Genomic DNA, 18130 nt, shown 5'->3' with positions numbered 1-18130 from the left:
GTAAAAAGTGACATTTCTGTTTGGTAGAAAGTAGGAAGTGGTGCATAGTTAAGCCATATCATAACACTCATAAGATTAGAGATTAGGTTCATAGTCAAACGCGGTGAAACTAAATAAAAGTGTGTAAAAACGTATATATATGTATATTAATTGATACAGCTCTTTGGTGTCGTATAATTTATTAATAAATTAGTAAATTAATTACATTACACTTATTATTTCTAACCTCTCCTCAAAAAGTGATCTTCTGGGAGAGTTTGATGTGTGACTGCGTCAGCGATGCAAGTCTTTAAAGGGCGCTTGGACTCGGCGGCGGCTTTCAGGGCCCGCTGCATTGTGGCCTGCTCTATGGTGTTTAGGTCTGTGGCTAGGCCTAACGCCGCCCACACTCGGATGAAGGCTGTCGAGCAGCCACAATCTAAAAAAAAAGAATATTATGATGATGTGGAGCGGGAGCGTAGGGCATTGGCGGTGAGAAGCAACATGTTGGCTCGCAGGTTTGCACGTTGTACGAAGACCGTCAAAATAACCCTTTTTAGGGCATTTTGTCAGTCTTTTTATACGTGCAGCCTGTGGGTCAAGTGTACGCAGAGATCTTGGCCTTACGCATTCAGTATAATAACGGGTTCAGAATGTTGTTGGGGTTGCCTCGATTTTGCAGTGCGTCGGGGATGTTTACCGCAGCGCGCGTGGATGGGTTCCAAGCCATAATGCGCAAGAGAGTGGCCTCCCTGATGCGCCGTGTTAGGGACAGCCCCAGCAGCCTTCTGAACACTGTTATAGACAATTTACAGTGTCCAATAGTGCGCAAATGGAACTCTATGCACATGGACCATAGAGGTGCTGTTGGGCAAATTTAGTTAAGTACTTTAAGAATTAGTTTTATTTAATTTAATTTAATTTATTGTATTAGGTATTTATATATGTAATGTAACTATTAAAATGTATGGATCTTGTTATCCGAAATAAATATATTAAATAAATAAAATAAATACGGCATTCGGGTATTAGGTAAGTGATAGATAATCGCAATATAGCCGTAGAGAATATGTCACAATGTTCGATGAATTGCGTTCGGCAATAAATATGGGGGATTTTATGAGGTCTAATTTGGGAGAGTCAATTCTGTCATTGGTATTCATGAAAATTAAAATTAAAGTATTTGCTGTTATAGGGATGTTTAAATGTTTTTTTTTTTATGATTTCACCTTTGTTCTACGTTATAAGTATAATTTGATATGATTCAACATTATTTTTTGGTTATTTATACATTTTACGTGTAGGTAGTTTAATAGGATAATAATAATATAGTATGGCCAAAATAGTTCATGGCTCCGGCCAAGAAAGTAGAAATTTATTCTTCAGGCTCGGAAGTATGTCAGCCGGAGGATAAACATTCTTTGCGTTGTTTATTAGTCCCTCTGTCCAGGGGCATTGGCATAGTTTGTTAAAAGATACATTGTGTTACTTTCTACTAACTTGCTTAATAAATTTGGCTCATTATGAAAAAGGTTAGGTATTTAAGCCCCCTTTCATAATTCTATCACGAAAATGCATGTTTAATAGATTTACGTAAACACCATTAAAACAAAATCAGCAATCAAAGAGAGACAAGAAAAAATTGATTCACCCACCTACAATTTGTATAATATATCTTACCGTATGTGCCGTATTCGCCAGATTTGTAGTCGTTCGGGATCAGGTAGTGATATTGAGGCCAAAATGTTTTCGCCAACACAAATACCGAATTTGAATCATGCGGGTATCTGTAAAAAAATTGTCAAATATTTATATTGCCAAGCGTAAATCTGCAATCCGTGCGTTGCTCTTATCCAATTGAGCTACGGAAGCCTACCAGAACCTCGCAAATCTTTCCATTCCTTCGCTTATGTTTACACACCCTTTGGGGTCGCGTAAAGCGACATCAACCGAAAGACGATTACCGCTCGCAGACGTATCTGCTTGTTAAATAATTGATCCCAGTGTGATTGACAATACACCTACGGCATCTTGTGTGATGTGACTTTTTAATAATAGGTATGTCATCGATTTTGAATAATCTTTATAAGAGTGAAGCAAAAAATATAAACCGTGAAGGATTACGAACTTGTCGACAAGTAGTCTGCACTTACCCCAACATACCTTTAGTCAAAGTAAAACCGTCAACAAAATACTTAGAAAGGTTTCACACGGTACGAGTAAACTACTGGGCTAAATACCTGAATATATTTGGGGTGCAAAAGAGCAAATAACACGCTAGACTTACCAGAACAAATGAACACCCAATGAATGAAAACAAAACAAAAATATTTTCCCTAATTGCTCATGTTGTTTGTGTTCTGCTCTCGTTTATTCTGTTGAAAAATATTTTTAAACTATTTAATGCCGTAAATAAATATTACGATTCGGGGCAAAGAATTAATATATTTAATACTTTCGGGGTACCGAAAATGTTTTCGAGGGTAGTAAACAAATGTCGTTTGTTACCGTAAAATTACCCATCTATGTAAAATATAAATTTGTTGTTTACTTAATAATAATAAATAAAAATAAATAATAATAAAAGTGTATTTGGAGGACTCTCAGCTCTGGCTTGCCTTCATTGGCCGTCCAGAGAGGAGTCGCTAGAGCTATATGCTCCAGGGGTGGAAGTGAAAGATGCATAAGACGCGAGTTGGCGCAGTGGCTGGTAACAGCCACTGGGTAGAAAGCGGCGCACACCTCTCGACACCCCTGAGCCGCTCACACCGATGTTGCTCCTGGTCGTCTTTACGACGGCAGTTTCAGGGGCCCATCTAGTCAGCGGCGAGTCACCGCCTGCCTCGATGACGGTGTTAACATTGTTATGGCAGGTGTCCGGACCTCTTTACAATAGCCCAGTTTCATTGTCCACCCAAACTTCAATCCATAGACCGGTATACTGTTCACTTTTTCTACAAATAGTCCCAATGCCTGCTGCGACCGGTTCATGGGTGTCTATTGTTGCGCCTGTGAACGGGTTCCAGCAGGCGTTCTACATGACATTAAAGCTCTCCAAGGGGCCTCTACGTGTTGGATCTATATCCCCACGCAAGCCTATCAAAAGACCGGGATTTATAGGCCCGTGAAACCCGAAAGGGAAAAAGTGTATTTAACCCTCTGCAACTGTGGTGACTTGAAAGTCCGGAATGAAATTGTACAAAGGGACCGCTCGTATAAGTACCTAGGCTGTATTGTCAATGACCAGGGTGATCACAGCGTTGAGATCAAGTGCCGAATAGAGCAAGCTCGTAACACTTTCCTAAAAATAAATCATCTTCTCTGCAACCGGTCCCTCCGAATCTCTACCAGGGTGCGATTGGCACGGTGCTATGTATTTTCGGTTCTACTGTATGGTGCTGAGTCATGGACACTCACTAAATATATAAGTAAACGTCTAGAGGCGTTTGAGATGTGGGTGTACAGGAGAATACTGAAAATCTCATGGACGGATAGAGTAACCAATGACAGCGTGCTGCAGAGAGTGCAAAAGAAAAGAGAAATTTTGGATACTGTAAAGATTAGGAAACTGCAGTACTTTGGTCATATATTACGAAATGACAAATACCACCTCCTCCAGCTGATAATACAGGGGAAAATCCAGGGTAAACGAAAATGTGGAAGAAGACGAACCTCGTGGCTCAAAAACCTCAGGTGCTGGTTCAAGATGAGCACCAGATCGCTGTTTCGAGCTGCAGCGTCAAAAGTGAAAATAGCCCTAATGATAGCCAACCTCCGGCAGGAGACGGCACCATAAGAAAAAGAAGAAGAAGAAGAAGAACTGTGGTGACATTTTTAGAGAGATTCTACTGATGTGGAGTCTATCAGACGTCATTTTCGATAATTCATTTAAAATAAACTAATGGCAAAATGGTAACTATTGTTTTATATAACGACTATTCCATTTATACTTTAATAAATTAAATTGTAAAATGGGTTTAAAATAAAATATATGAGAAATATATATAATAAACTTTAATGAGATCACGGTTTCTTAAAGTTTTCTCACAAGAACATTAAAAATACGTAACAATCAACAATTTCCAGTAACTTAAATAATTTTACTTCTTTTTAACATTGACTTTAAATACCTAACATTGAGAAAATTTCAAGACGAAATAAGGCACTATTCCGTCCTGAAGTTGGTACTTACATAATTTAGACATCATCTAAAATCATCAGACATCTAAAAACAAACAGAACTTACTTCTCGCCGGGCTTGAGTCCCCACACACAGACGGCGCTCTCGACGAGCCACGATGCGTGGAGAACGATCAAGTAGCGCAGGAAGCCGATGACGAAGATAGAGCTCAGTACAGAGTCCTCCCAGTACTCGAGCGGCGCGTTGAGCGGCAGCAGGAGGAACAGCAGGCAGGAAAGGGTCGAGCAGAACTTACTTCTCGCCGGGCTTGAGTCCCCACACACAGACGGCGCTCTCGACGAGCCACGATGCGTGGAGGACGATCAAGTAGCGCAGGAAGCCGATGACGAAGATGGAGCTCAGCACAGAGTCCTCCCAGTACTCGAGCGGCGCGTTGAGCGGCAGCAGGAGGAACAGCACGCCGTAAAGGACCCAGTAGAACCTGAAAGACAACCGTATTAGATGAGTAGTGTTCTGGTATCAGTTGAAAAATATCATATCATTTATTTCTTCAATTTCGTTGTAAGTACTTTTCCGAGAAGATTATGCTTTAATGTACCTATGTTTATGAGAATCGTTCGTTTTGTCGGCTGTCGCAGTTCTAACCTAACCTCCTTTTTTGAGCGCCGTTCGTTTTTGTAGAAGGTCGCAGTTCTAACCTAACCTAATCCAGTTTTCTGCCAGCCGTTCGCTGTTGTAGAAGATCGCATATCGATATCGATAATGAGCCAATACGAGTATTTAATCAATCACTATTATATTTTTTCCCTCGCCAAACCTTATTTTACTTACTTTTTCTGAAACATGACAACGGGATCGTCGTGCAGATCCGACACGTCGATGGATTCTTTAAGCTTCTCCTGGAAGGGGCTGAGTTTGCGCATGCGCGTGAGCACGTGCGCGTACAGGAAGCCCTTCTTGTGGTTGTACGGGTCGTCGTCCGTGTCGAACGTGGCGTGGTGCAGTCGGTGGTTCTGCACCCAGTCGTATATCGAGCCCTGGGAATTTATAATGCCGTTATAATTTGAAATAGGTATCATATATTAAAGAAAAAGTCCGCCAGTGGTGAAGGCCAGATTCGAACCGGTGTCTTAGGTATAGCGGCGAACTCCCAGGGGGCTAGCCAAGATGACAATGTTTGCAGAAAAATAAAAGAAACGCTATTTTCTCTCTATCAGTCTTCCATATTAGTGCGATAGAGACAGATAGCGTTTCGTTTCTCTGCGAACGATTGTCATCTTGGCTAGGCTCCCTGAATCCCTAGACCATTTCGCCATCCCATCTATTTCAGTTTATAATTTATATATAAATTAGTAGTCTGATTAGTTAAAAAACACAAATATTTGTTAAAAATAAATTGTCAATTTAATGGCGTGGTGTGGGCGCAAAAATGAAATTTGCTCCGATCCCACTTGATTGTAAGATTACGACCGATCAAATCTGGAAATGCGGTCGTAAATTGCCAATTTTCGACGCTAGAATGCACATTTGGAGGCAGTTTTTTTAGTTTTAAACTCTCGACTGAATTGTAAATGAAACGTGCATTAGGTAAGTCATTATTTAATTATGTTTTGTTTCTAGTACCTAATTAGTTCATTACGTGTAATATTGTCCATTGATTATTTTAGGTAGGTATTCTATTTTAAAAATAGGTGAAACGAGCAAAGGTGATTAGGTAAATTAAATCGATTTTCGGTATTCTGATGTAACCTTAAATTTTGTACTTACCTGTAAACGCTAGATGAGATTGACGTTAATTTAATTTCAAACGATCAAATTGGGAATTTGAATATCCCGCCTAGACAGTAGACACCCACAAGATATCGAAATATTGAATTTAGGAAACTCAGTAGGTAGGTATATTTAATTTAGGTAGGTAGGTATTGGGTTGTGATCCCGCGGTCACTGCTTACCTGTCCCGCGAGGGTTTGGAACACCATGAGCGTGATCCTCAGAGCGGTGTTGGCCTTATACGAGCGGTGCGCCCACAACCGGTGGGCTCCTGTCGTCACACCCAGGATCGCGCAGGATGACAGGGTGACCACTGCCAGGAAAAAAACAGTACAATACAGTAAATATAGAGACCTAATAAGTATTATACTTACATATGTATTTCAAATTAATGTGTGCTCCGGCATTTTGAATGCCAAGATGCCAATGGTTTGCGCCTTAGCGAACGAAACGGTAATCTCTCTCTATTACTCTTACATATTAGGGTGACAGAGAGACATTCGACATCGAACGATTGGCATCTTGGCTAGGCGCCCAGGGCGCTGGCAAATTTTTTACACCTTTTGTACTATGCAAAACTTAATTTTGAAATATTCGCTCGCTACTATAGGGAGCGTGCATATATAGGGGCAGCACACTCACAGGAAGCGTCAAATTTTTGGCGCGAGGCGTAAGAAAATGAGTGAACGAAGTTTATGCTTCCGATGTAGCCCACATAGCAGAGCAAACCTACTATGCACAATTAACAAGAAAACGTACGAAAACTGTAGATAGCATCACTTGCTTTGGCAATGTACCTACATGTTTATGTTTCCGATTCAGGCCACAAGATGGCAGATCTTCCAAAGCGCGCGGTGGGATATAGTCGCTAAAAGCTCTGGTTTCCTATCCTCATAGGAAAGCGGTGCCGCTTCTAGCGACCGTAATACAGCGGTGAATGACGTCACTAGAACGTTGTCTATGTAAACAAAATGGCGCGGTTTCCTAGACCCTAGAGAACGGTGATTGACACCGTAACATCAAAAACGTCTGTTGCATGACGGCCGTCTTGACGGTGTCGATATAGGTAGTTGTTGGCCGCTATATGACGGCACCGCTTTCCTAGGAAACGAAATTCCGTATCTGTATCCCGTCCGTTGAATTTCCAATAGACAAGTATTTAACGGTTCGTGATTGCTAGACTTATTTAAGGCATTTGAGGTGGCTCAATTCGACAATATTATTTGAATAAGTAATAGAGGAATGTAGACTATTAAGAAATAATTCATCGTAAGTATATTGTCAAAGATAGCGGTGGTGGCCGAGTGGATATGATGTCCGACTTTCAATCCGGAGGTCGCGGGTTCAAATCCTGGCTCGTACCAATGAGTTTTTCGGAACTTATGTACGAAATATCATTTGATATTTACCACTAGCTTTTCGGTGAAGGAAAACATCGCGAGGAAACCTGCATACATCTGCAAAGAAATTCAAAGGTGTATGTGAAGTCCCCAATCCGCATTGGGCTAGCGTGGGGACTATAGCCCAAGCTCTCTCGCGCATGAGAGGAGGCCTGTGCCCAGCAGTGGGACGTATATAGGCTGAAATGATGAATGATGATGATGATATTGTCAAAGTAGTCAGGTTGTATATTTAGTCACCTGCAATAATTTGCGGGGTGAATATACAGGTCATACTGGGCAACTTTTACTATGGGACCAACCCCGAAATTAGAAAAAAAATTTGGCTGTTTCATAGGTACATTTTGGCTGTCGGACCTTGACATTTTATATGGGAGAGTAATTTTTTTTTGCCGCGATTTCGGGATTGGTTCCATAGTAAAAGTTACTCAGTATGACCTATATATTCAGCCTGTAAATTATTGCAAGTGACTAAATAAACACCCCGTATAAATAATGCGTTATTAATTCTGTTGACTAAATGCGATGCATGCGAATTTCTAATTATAGTTTTTTTATATCTTCTACACGGACGAAGTCGCCAGCGGAGGCTAATCATATAGGTAGGTATGCATTAGCAACACTAAATGTGGTTGCGTTGCCTAGGTCTCGAATTGCGCTATTTACCTACTCGCTAAATTACCTTCTACCGCAAATCTCAAAGAATCGTGATAATTTTACCGCAAACTTGAATTTCAACTTCACATTGGAAAATAAAATAAAAACCTTTAGGCCAAGCGCTCCATTTCATTTCTCTATCACTCATTTCATCTAGGTCTAGGTAGGTAATACCCTGGTAATACCTCAAAGTGGACACCGTCTTTTTAGGATTAGCTAGCTCTCACAATGTTTTATTGGCTACGGCCAAATAAATACCAACACATCCTTCCATTAGGTATCCGACTTACTGTTAAGGTTCAGTTGACAAATAAAATTATACTGGGGAATGTAAATTATCCTAATAACGTTTGTGTATACAAGGAAACCCACTTACAATATGAAATTGTGCGACACAAACAATCCAGAACATTGAATATAAATGAGTTTTCGAGTTAATTTCCAAGTATATGGGTTACTTATTCGAAATAAGTCATGCCCTAATGTAATTACATACTTAGGTATCATCTTGATTAAAAATTGGTAAAAGAAAAGCAGAAGAATATAGCTTAGCAGTCATTTATTCTTTACTTCTCAACCCTTTGGTGTGAGGTGTCATTGAATAGGTCTTTCAAAAATAATACCGGTAAAAAAAAATACACTTAACGCCATTGTTTTTCTTTTTAGAAATGTTTTATCAGTCGTTCGAAACTGAAGAAACAAATTTTTATCGACATCTGAATTAAATAATATTCAACAAGCAGTTTCTAAATATTTAATTTTCGGATAAGACTTTACAATGACCTAATTATCTACAATATTTGTTTTTCAACATATAAAATGTTATTAAAGATCTTCCATAATCATTTTCCGGTCATTATCATTAGCTTTGATTGCACCAACGATAATATTTTGAATCATTTGGCAATAAATTAACGTATATGTAATGAAAACCATGTCTGTGGCTGATTATTTATGACGTGATTTCTATCACATATTGGACGGGCGTATTTTATGCACTAGGAAAAAAATCTACAGAAAAGGAAAGAAAACTTTTGTAAGATATTGACTATACTTAATAAAGATAACTCATACGTACATATATGTGACAGTAGAATGCGAAAATTAATCAAAAATAACAGATTTTTTGTAAACATAGAAATAAATAGGGAAGTATTTTTGTGCTCCATATATCTATCTATATATATAAAACAAAGTCGTGTTTGTTCCAGCACCCATAACCCGAGAACGGCTGGACCGATTTTCATGGTTTTTGATTTGTTGGATTAGTCTTGGCCCAGAATAGCAGAATAACTGTTAAAACCATTGAACAAATATACATAAACAAAATAATGAAAGAAAAATCATTCCCATACAAAATGTTCCTAGGTATCGCACAGGCCTGTCAAACATTTGATGTTCATCCCGTCGATACGGTAAACTCTTACCTCAAATTAAAGAACGTATTTAAAAAAGGGTTTCGAATCGACAAAATATATCCACAATATAAGGTTACATCACGTTTGTCAAATGTAGCGATTATAAAAGAATTAGTCCAATCGATTTTACTGACGATTTTTGCAACTTTGTATTATTAAATAACCTTTTTTCACATCGAATTTCATTTTATTGTCATTTGGTTTTTGTTTTAATTGTATCGTTTTTTTAAGTCGATTTTCATCAACTTACGGAAATGTCATATGAATCTAAACGACAGACTTGACCACAGATGAGTATTAATCGAATAACTTTTTATTCGACTATAATTAATCGAATAAAAAAGTTAATCGTCAAATTTAATCGTCGATTAAATTATTCCCAGAGAGAGAGGTTAAGAGTAATAATAATAAGCTACTAATATATTATGGAAATTTAATTTCTGAAATAAATAATTATTTAATTTATGTATTTAATTATTCGCGAGTAATTTAGTCGACCTAACATACGATTGAAATTGAATTAATCTGAATATTAATCGACTAAATTTTCGATTAAATCTCGATTGAAAGTTGACAGGGGGTCATTTTTGTACGTAAAAAACCGGGCAAGTGCGAGTCGCACTCGCGCACGAAGGGTTCCGTACCATAATGCAAAAAACGGCAAAAAAAGAAACGGTCACCCATCCAAGTACTGACCCCGCCCGACGTTGCTTAACTTCGGTCAAAAATCACGTTTGTTGTATGGGAGCCCCACATAAATCTTTATTACAAGCGTTTATTTAGTTTCACCTGACCGTTGTCTCTCTGTCTGTCTGTCTGTCTGTGTGTAATCAAATCTTGCAAGTTAAATTTAATCCACTTCCCGGTTTCCGATTGAGCTGAAATTTTGCATGCATGTATAAATCGGATGACAATCCAATATTATGGTACCATCGAGCTGATCTGATGATGGAGACAGGAGGTGGCCATAGGAACTCTGCGATGAAACTACGTAACCTAATTGTGTTAGGGGTTTTTAGAATTGTCTCGATGAGTATTAGTTGTCTGTCGTAAGAAAAGTTCAGTCAGCGATAAAAGCTTGTACCAAAAATGAAATTTTTGCCAAAAACTTATTTTATTCTGTGTTTAGTATTTGTTGTTATAGCGGCAACAGAAATACATCATCTGTGAAAATTTCAACTGTCTAGCTACCACGGTTCGTGAGATACAGCCTGGTGACAGACGGACGGACAGCGGAGTCTTAGTAATCGGAGTTATACCCTTTGGGTACGGAACCCTAAAACAAAAGATGCCATGCCAGCCAAACACTTTGTCATAAAAGTCATCATGGGTGTCGTTTTATAGGTTTTAGGGATTGCCGGTTTCGAAAATGATTACTGTTTTAGAATCCAAGATGTCGACCGTGCACTTTGTCGTAAAAGTCGTCATGGATATCGTTTTATAGGTTTCAGGGAGTGCCGGTTTTGTAAATGATGACTGTTTTGGAATCCAAGATGTCTGCCGTGCACTTTGTCATAAAAGTCATCATGGGTGTCGTTTTATAGGTTTTAGGGAGTGCCGGTTTCGAAAATAATGACTATTTTGAAATCCGAGATGCCTACCGTGCACTTGATCATAAAAGTCGTCATGGATGTCGTTTTATAGGTTTTAGGGAGTGCAGAATTCGAAAATGATGACTGTTTTGGAATCCAAATATGTCTGACGTGCAGTTTGATATAAAAGTCATCATGGGTGTCGTTTTATAGGTTTAAGGGAGTGCCGGTTTCGAAAATAATGAATATTTTGGAATCCGAATGTCTACCGTGCACTTGATCATAAAAGTCGTCATTGATGTCGTTTTATAGGTTTTAGGGAGTGCAGCATTCGAAAATGATGACTGTTTTGGAATCCAAATATGTCTGACGTGCAGTTTGGTATAAAAGTCATCATGGGTGTCGTTTTATAGGTTTTAGGGTGTGCCGGTTTCGAAAATGATGACTATTTTGGAATCCGAGATGTCTACCGTGCACTTGATCATAAAAGTCTTCATGGATGTCGTTTTATTGGTTTTAGGGAGTGCAGAATTCGAAAATGATGACTGTTTTGGAATCCAAATATGTCTGACGTGTAGTTTGATATAAAAGTCATCATGGGTGTCGTTTTATAGGTTTTAGGGAGTGCCGGTTTCGAAAATAATGACTCTTTTGGAATCCAAGATATCTGCCGTGCACTTTCACATAAAAGTCGTTTTATAGGTTTTAGGGAGTGCAGAATTCGAAAATGATGACTGTTTTGGAATCCAAAATGTCTGCCGTGCACTTTGACATAAAAGTCATCATGGATGTCGTTTTATAGGTTTTAGGGACTGCAGAATTCGATAATGATGACTGTTTTGGAATCCAAGATATCTGCCGTGCACTTTGTCATAAAAGTCGTCATGGGTGTCGTTTTATAGATTTTAGGGAGTACCGGTTTCGAAAATAATGACTATTTTGGAATCCAAGATGTCTGCAGTGCACTTTGTCATGAAAGTCGTCATGGGTGTCGTTTTATAGGTTTCAGGGAGTGCAGAATTCGAAAATGATGATTATTTTGGAATCAAAGATGTGTGTAATGATAATTTGAAAACTTCGCGTTACATTCCACAAGCTTATTTGAATGCAAGACATTGACATTATTTTAGTATAATGTTGCCTGTTTCGTACAAGTCATATAATAGTGAACCGATACAACAGATACTAACCGAAAAAAAATTAGGTACGTATACGTATTTGTTGATATAATGCCTGTAATACAATGATTGTATAATCCATATTTAACGTGCAAAAAAAATGCATACATGTACCTAGGTGAAACGAAGTTCACCGGGTCAGCTAGTAGTTATATATAATATCATTGTCCCCACATCGATGTGATTATAAAATTTAGAAGCAAGTGTCATGGACCTTTCGTCTATTGCTGACGATTTATGGTGTATTATACTGAGAGCCTACCGCGAACCGCGTTAGACGTGTTGCCTCTCTGTCACATTCGTACGTAAGTGTAACAGGGAGGCAGCACGTCGAACGTGGTTCGGGGTAGGCCCTCTGGTGTGCTGGTAGACACGTGATAATGACCGACGCGAGGAGTGTAGGTACTTACGGAATAAAATGGTAAACAGTTTGACTTCGAACAGCAGCAGCCATAGCCCGTAGAGCGAGAGCAGATGTATGTGGATGAAGAAAAGGACGACGGGCCAGTCGGCCTCGCGGCTCCTGTCCTGCGCGGGCGCCTCGCTGATGCTCACCATGCTGCACGCCCGGTGCACGCTGCAATTATAACATAGTTAATAGACACATAATTAATTTCTAAAGAAAGCTCTGGCACGGGCCGGGGCCGGGCCAGAGCTTCCGGCGCTTCGTTTTCTATGACATGACAGGTGATCATGTGATGCTTTTCATAGAAAACGATTCGCTGGAAGCTCCGGCCCGGCCACCGCCCGGTCTAACGTGAATCATGCAATATCTGTTCAGAAACTGATCAAACTCAGTTATATTGCAGTCGTAATTCCGCCCGCCTGAGCCTTATTATGATTTTCTTTTCAAAAATAATCCTAGAAATTAAAACATTCTTTATAAACGCGACATACAAGTTACCTAGCTATAGAATCGCACGCGAGGCACGTTCCTGCAAAAAAAAAAAACACCGGTCAAGTGAGTTCGTTCATCTCGCGCAACGAGGGTTCGATACAAACATTGAATATTTTCATACAACAGTTATAATTGAAACATTTTTGACAGGAGTAGGTATACTTATCTAAGTGATAAATGATACAATCCAGCGAGCCCTTAGGTCGGCTGGTGTCCCATCAGTGCTTGAACCTCCAGGCCTCAGTCGTACCGACGGTAAACGGCCTGATGGTCTGACTTTGTTACCATGGGAAAGGGGACGGTGTTTGGTATGGGACGCTACGTGCGTCAGTACCTTCGCCGCCTCCCACATCAGCCGTACCTCGCGCGTGGCCGGAGCGGCAGCCGAAACTCAAGCGGATCTAAAGCGTCAAAAATATGCCCCTCTCTCCCCTGGCTACATAGTCATCCCTTTCTCTGTAGAAACGGCGGGTTGCTGGTCAGCCGACGCGAAACGCTTCACTCGCGATTTGGGACGTCGACTCAGACAGAAAGGGGAGGGCCCCCGCTCCGAGTCGTTCCTTGTGCAAAGGCTGTCCGTGGTGATCCAGCGTGGAAATGCTGCGAGCATCATGGGCACCTTTGCACCGGGAACGGCAGGGAGCGGTTTGTTTTTTTAAATTTATAGTTTTAATTTTTATTTGTAAGTTATAGTTGTAAGTTTATATAAAAATTATACATATGAAAATATATACCGTTTCTAAGTATTATTGTGTACAATCGGCTAACTAATTTGCTTATTTATCATGAGAACCGATACTAAAATTTTTCTTATATGTACCTACCTACTCGAAAGAAAGTATTATCTCATAGAAATTTCAACTATCATAAAGACACGCAAAGAGTTATTAAATTGCAAACTATACCTATCCGAAAATGTAAATAAATAAATAAATAATATTTTTTTGTTGTACTGTAAAACGATACTTATCCCGCTTGATCTAGTAACTAGACTTAATAGATTTTGACTCCCATCCATATTGGACATTTTCCATAGTAAATGAATAAAATCTGAGTCTGCGTCTGAGTTATCCTTTCTCATAACTATTTATAATTGCTAATCGAAAGCGTAAGTAGTTCTCGAGTTTCTCGATGTATTTAAGACAATGTGACAGGCGGACGATGGACGGACAGAGTCGCACCAAACCATTTTGGTATGTAGGTAGGAACCCTAAAAATATATTTATAAGATTTATCGCAATGCTCTATGAAAAATTCCATTACCAGCGGCGCCCGAAAGGCGGCGTTACTAAGTATGTTATAAGGACGATATATTATAATATAATAGTAGTATGGGATGGTATGAAACGGTTAACCCAAACGATCTATCAAGTTTGTAAAAAATACTTTCAGTATGATGTTAATTTTTAGTACCTATGTTATTTTATTAATATTGTTCTATCTGAAAATGGGGTAGTAAGTATGTACGTATTAAGTGGTTAGTTATTATTATTTATCATACCTTTAAATAGTGATGATGTATCAAAAAGGTTTTACCTACTAGTTTTATACCTATATAAACGTTTCATTAAAAGACGTCTTCCGTAGAAGGTGTGATGCACCAGTAATGCAACATGGATGCAACCAATTATAAACAAACATAAATGGGTTTTATTGCAACAAATGGGGCTGTCGATGATATTTTTGTCGGGGTTTTAAAAGTTTTATAAAATTGTTCATTGTACAACGTATTTCATAAATGTGAATAAGTATGAAAGAATTGTGACGTCCCACGGTCAAAGGTACCTTATGGCGGGTATGGAGTTATGCATACCCCAGTAATCTACAATAAATAAACTATCGATAACACAAAAGATCAACCTTCTAGGTTGCGTAGTTACAGAGATATGATTTTTTGAAAATAATGTTGTGAAATGAGCAACTTTACGATAGAGAAGTTTTAAGTTTAGCCGCCTAAAAAACTATGTTCCTGAAGTAAGTTACATAGTTGAGTACAAATAATAATACCTTATATATCTGAGATTAAAAAAATATTGCGACTTGTTCTGTAATGGAAATAGAAACTTTTGATATCGACTGATTTATGTGTATACTAACCAATCTCTTGAAAATAAAGTTTTATTTCATTTTCACGATTGATTGCAATGAGCTCTCAAGATTTAAATTTTATCTATTAGAAAACGACACTGACAGACAGTTTAAGCAAAAAACAATACCGATTTAGAGGTGAAAATGTATTTTCTGACTTTTTCATATAAAATCACAAAATTGAATATTTTTACTTTTAATGTGACACACAATAAATTTTTCTGAGCACATATGAAAGAAATTCTGTCATTCAAATGAAATAAATCCTAAAACCCCAACTAAATACTATATTTAACCCCTTATGCCACTTTAAACTTACATAACAATAACAGTATTTGCTCCATACATTTACGAAAAGGTACCTTATGGAAATAAATCTAATAATACATCACTACAAAATATCAATCATATTACAGTTTATCTTTTATGAATAGAAAATATTAATTTACATTAAACTGCCCCAAATTTAATTAGTTCTTCGTCATAATAATCTTAAAAAGACCAATAATTTGTATGTAATAAAAAGGTACCTTGTGATTAAGTTACATGATGAGGCATGATGATGATGGAACAGTTAGGATAAACTAATAATATTTTGGGGTTAAGATGGTATAAATCGTCTATTTCTTATCAATAATATATTTCGGTTGCTATTGAAGATAAGCGGCATTGAGGTTCAATGACCTCAGATATTCCATAAGGTAATGCGTCGGGTATTGGCATTTTTCAGCAAACCAATGGCTGATTTACTGCATGCGACCAAACCAAATGAAGATTATTCTAGTTAAGAAAGACTTGATGAGAGTAACTTTGGTATAATAGCAGGCAACTTGGATTTGTGATGTCGGTCTATGTACGGTTATAATATTTGCGAGACGCCCCAACCAGAACTGAAATTATCAAATTAGTTTTGCAGAATGCTAATACAGTTCTCTACCAAACTTCTTTTCCCGTATTGACTAGTTTTTTTGGGAATTTTCAATCTTTTTTCCATAAGGTACCTTTTCTACTAAACTCTGAGACGACATTACTAGGCTTATAACTAACTTATAACAAAAATAAAAACAGGTAAACAAACGTTACGCATTAAGGTTTCAGATCACACAATAAAAAAAAATTGAGCATTTTTTCACCTCTTTACAAAACATTTCATATCTCCGAAACTAGAAACCCTCATAAGGTACCTTTTCCCGTGGAACGTCACAGATATCTTAGCTAAGATGAAGCTACGGATACGAGTACCTAACAGCGCGGAAAATTGTCACTTTCCCACATATGCTGTTTGTTTTCTGCCGCGGCCGTTGCTCCCGCGCGATGTTGCAGAATCCCGCTAAGGCGCCGTGTGCACCGGTGATAGGTACGAGTTCAGCGATCTAGCTTGATATCTCAATTTTTAAGTCAATTCTGTACATACGAAAGAGACACGGTTTTACTCGGAAATCTTGTGCTATTTTACTCTTCTTCTTCCTCGCGTTATGCCGGCATTTTGCTACGGCTCATGTAGCCTGGGGTCCGTTTGACAACTAATCCCAAGAATTGACGTAGGCACTAGTTTTTACGAAAGCGACTGCCATCCAACCCAGAGCTTGTGCTATTTTACTAATAAAAAATATTTATGAAAAAATGGCTCCTAATAAAATAATAATATGAACTTGCCGCCGGCCACTCCAAGGGACGCATTTAAAATGCGTTAGAGGGAGCAAGTGATATCGCTATCTCATTCTACCGCATAGCTGCGTCCCTTGGACCGACCGGCGCTGACTCATCGTGTAGAGGAGCCATAATACGTATTACCTGCAGCTGTACTGTTCAGCGAGTTGCAAAAGTGCATGCCACTGTCTTCATGAATAGAATTCGTTCATAAAGTGCATACCGCACTTGCACCTGCGTGTACCTATTAGATGTATAACGCGCGTTGAAAAAGCGCTCGTGCGATGGGGCCTTTACGAAACTATATAATAACTACTAAAAGAGCCCACAAACAATCTGACATACGATGTTAACGAATCAATGAGTTCACAGTATTCCAATGACGTGATTTAATGTTTTATGTAAAAAGCGGGTCATAGGTGTAACGTATACACATTTTAATTTTAAATAAGGATAGTGTAAGCATATATACTTCAAATAAATCGTGTAAAGGCCCAAGTAATGATCAACAGCAAGAAACGTAGGGTTGAGTAATGAGTTAGACGGGCAAACACATTATGTTGACGAGTATATTTACTTTGGCCAGTTAATCTCTTTCCGTCAGGCAAGACTAAGAGGTGGAACGTCGAGCTAATGAAGGGAAGAGCTCATTTAAAGGCAAACCTTCCACTGTTACTTAAGCGAAAACTTGTCGATATGTGTACTTTTACTCAACTGCCTGTCCTAACATACGGTGGCCAAATTTGGTCATTATTAAATTTCTGACAAGTACGAGAGAAACGCACGACAACTAAATGACATAATTTTGATGTCAGTGTGCGTTCAATTGCATTATATCTACAAGAGCGGTAAAGTAATAACTTAGATGCAAAGATGAAGTTTAAGTGATGATTTTGAAGGATAAATATTTAACATTCATTTGGATTTGATTTGTAATGTTTTACAGTCAGTATTTAAAAAAATTGTATTTCACTCGGTAGCAAAGTTTGACTTGTTTAACCCTCGTGCCAAGAAACCCTCGCAACACTCAAGATTTCACTTTATGAACCACGAGCGTAGCGAGCTACTTTGGAATCTTTGGCTTGCTGGGGTATTAATATTAGAACGAAGAGTTAAGCAACAACCTTGTTAAACAAATAACGAAGTTCTAAGTTCAACTAACTAGCTTCTCAGCAAGTTTTACTCCCTCTAGCTGGTAAACTTCCGATCCGTTGACGGCGGAACTAGCACTCCCGGCGTTTTTGTCGTCTGCCTACAGCACACTCATCGGAGGTATTCTACGTATCCTTTCAACCGCTGACGTGTCGGTGTCGTGCCTGGCAGAGGCAAAATCTGCTGGGCCATGCTGCCGTCGATCTAGTCCCGGAGTATAAGTCAACCCCAGCGGCATGGGACGACGTATAAATGTGACACCAACTA

General features: G+C 38.8%; 2 protein-coding genes and 1 long non-coding RNA gene across 3 annotated transcripts in view; 1 reads left to right on the top strand and 2 right to left on the bottom strand.

Moving 5' to 3' along the window:
- The window catches only part of LOC134798037 (uncharacterized), a 189855-nt gene extending 177974 nt beyond the window's left edge, over positions 1-11881 (top strand). Inside the window, exons 2-3 of the long non-coding RNA XR_010145149.1 lie at positions 11388-11401; positions 11800-11881. This is a non-coding gene — a long non-coding RNA (uncharacterized LOC134798037). The remainder of the gene's footprint in view (positions 1-11387; positions 11402-11799) is intronic.
- LOC134798007 (acyl-CoA Delta-9 desaturase) lies at positions 163-12633 on the bottom strand. The gene is made up of 6 exons (XM_063770344.1): positions 12486-12633; positions 6073-6203; positions 4952-5157; positions 4416-4601; positions 1660-1766; positions 163-418 (listed from the first exon to the last, which is right to left on the bottom strand). Exons 1-6 carry the CDS (start codon positions 12631-12633, stop codon positions 222-224), a joined length of 975 nt encoding a protein of 324 aa, XP_063626414.1. The 3' UTR covers positions 163-221.
- LOC134797396 (pyrokinin-1 receptor-like) overlaps positions 12558-18130 on the bottom strand; it is a 59277-nt gene continuing 53704 nt past the window's right edge. Inside the window, exon 4 of the mRNA XM_063769637.1 lies at positions 12558-12652. Coding sequence (XP_063625707.1) covers positions 12627-12652 — 26 coding nt within the window. The 3' untranslated portion in view covers positions 12558-12626. The remainder of the gene's footprint in view (positions 12653-18130) is intronic.

This window comes from Cydia splendana, chromosome 1 (assembly GCF_910591565.1).
Source record: "Cydia splendana chromosome 1, ilCydSple1.2, whole genome shotgun sequence".
Taxonomy (NCBI): domain Eukaryota; kingdom Metazoa; phylum Arthropoda; class Insecta; order Lepidoptera; family Tortricidae; genus Cydia; species Cydia splendana.
Note: the sequence above shows the minus strand (reverse complement) of the source record. Positions and strands in the feature narration are given on the sequence as shown.

Excerpts from the sequence above, each read along its gene's own strand:
- LOC134798007 (XM_063770344.1), bottom strand. The coding sequence starts at position 12,633 with ATGGTGAGCATCAGCGAGGCGCCCGCGCAGGACAGGAGCCGCGAGGCC. Across the intron at positions 6,204-12,485 it reads ACTGTTTACCATTTTATTCC|TGGTCACCCTGTCATCCTGC; the intron begins GTAAGTACCTAC and ends TTTTCCTGGCAG. Across the intron at positions 4,602-4,951 it reads GTTGTCATGTTTCAGAAAAA|GTTCTACTGGGTCCTTTACG; the intron begins GTAAGTAAAATA and ends GTTGTCTTTCAG.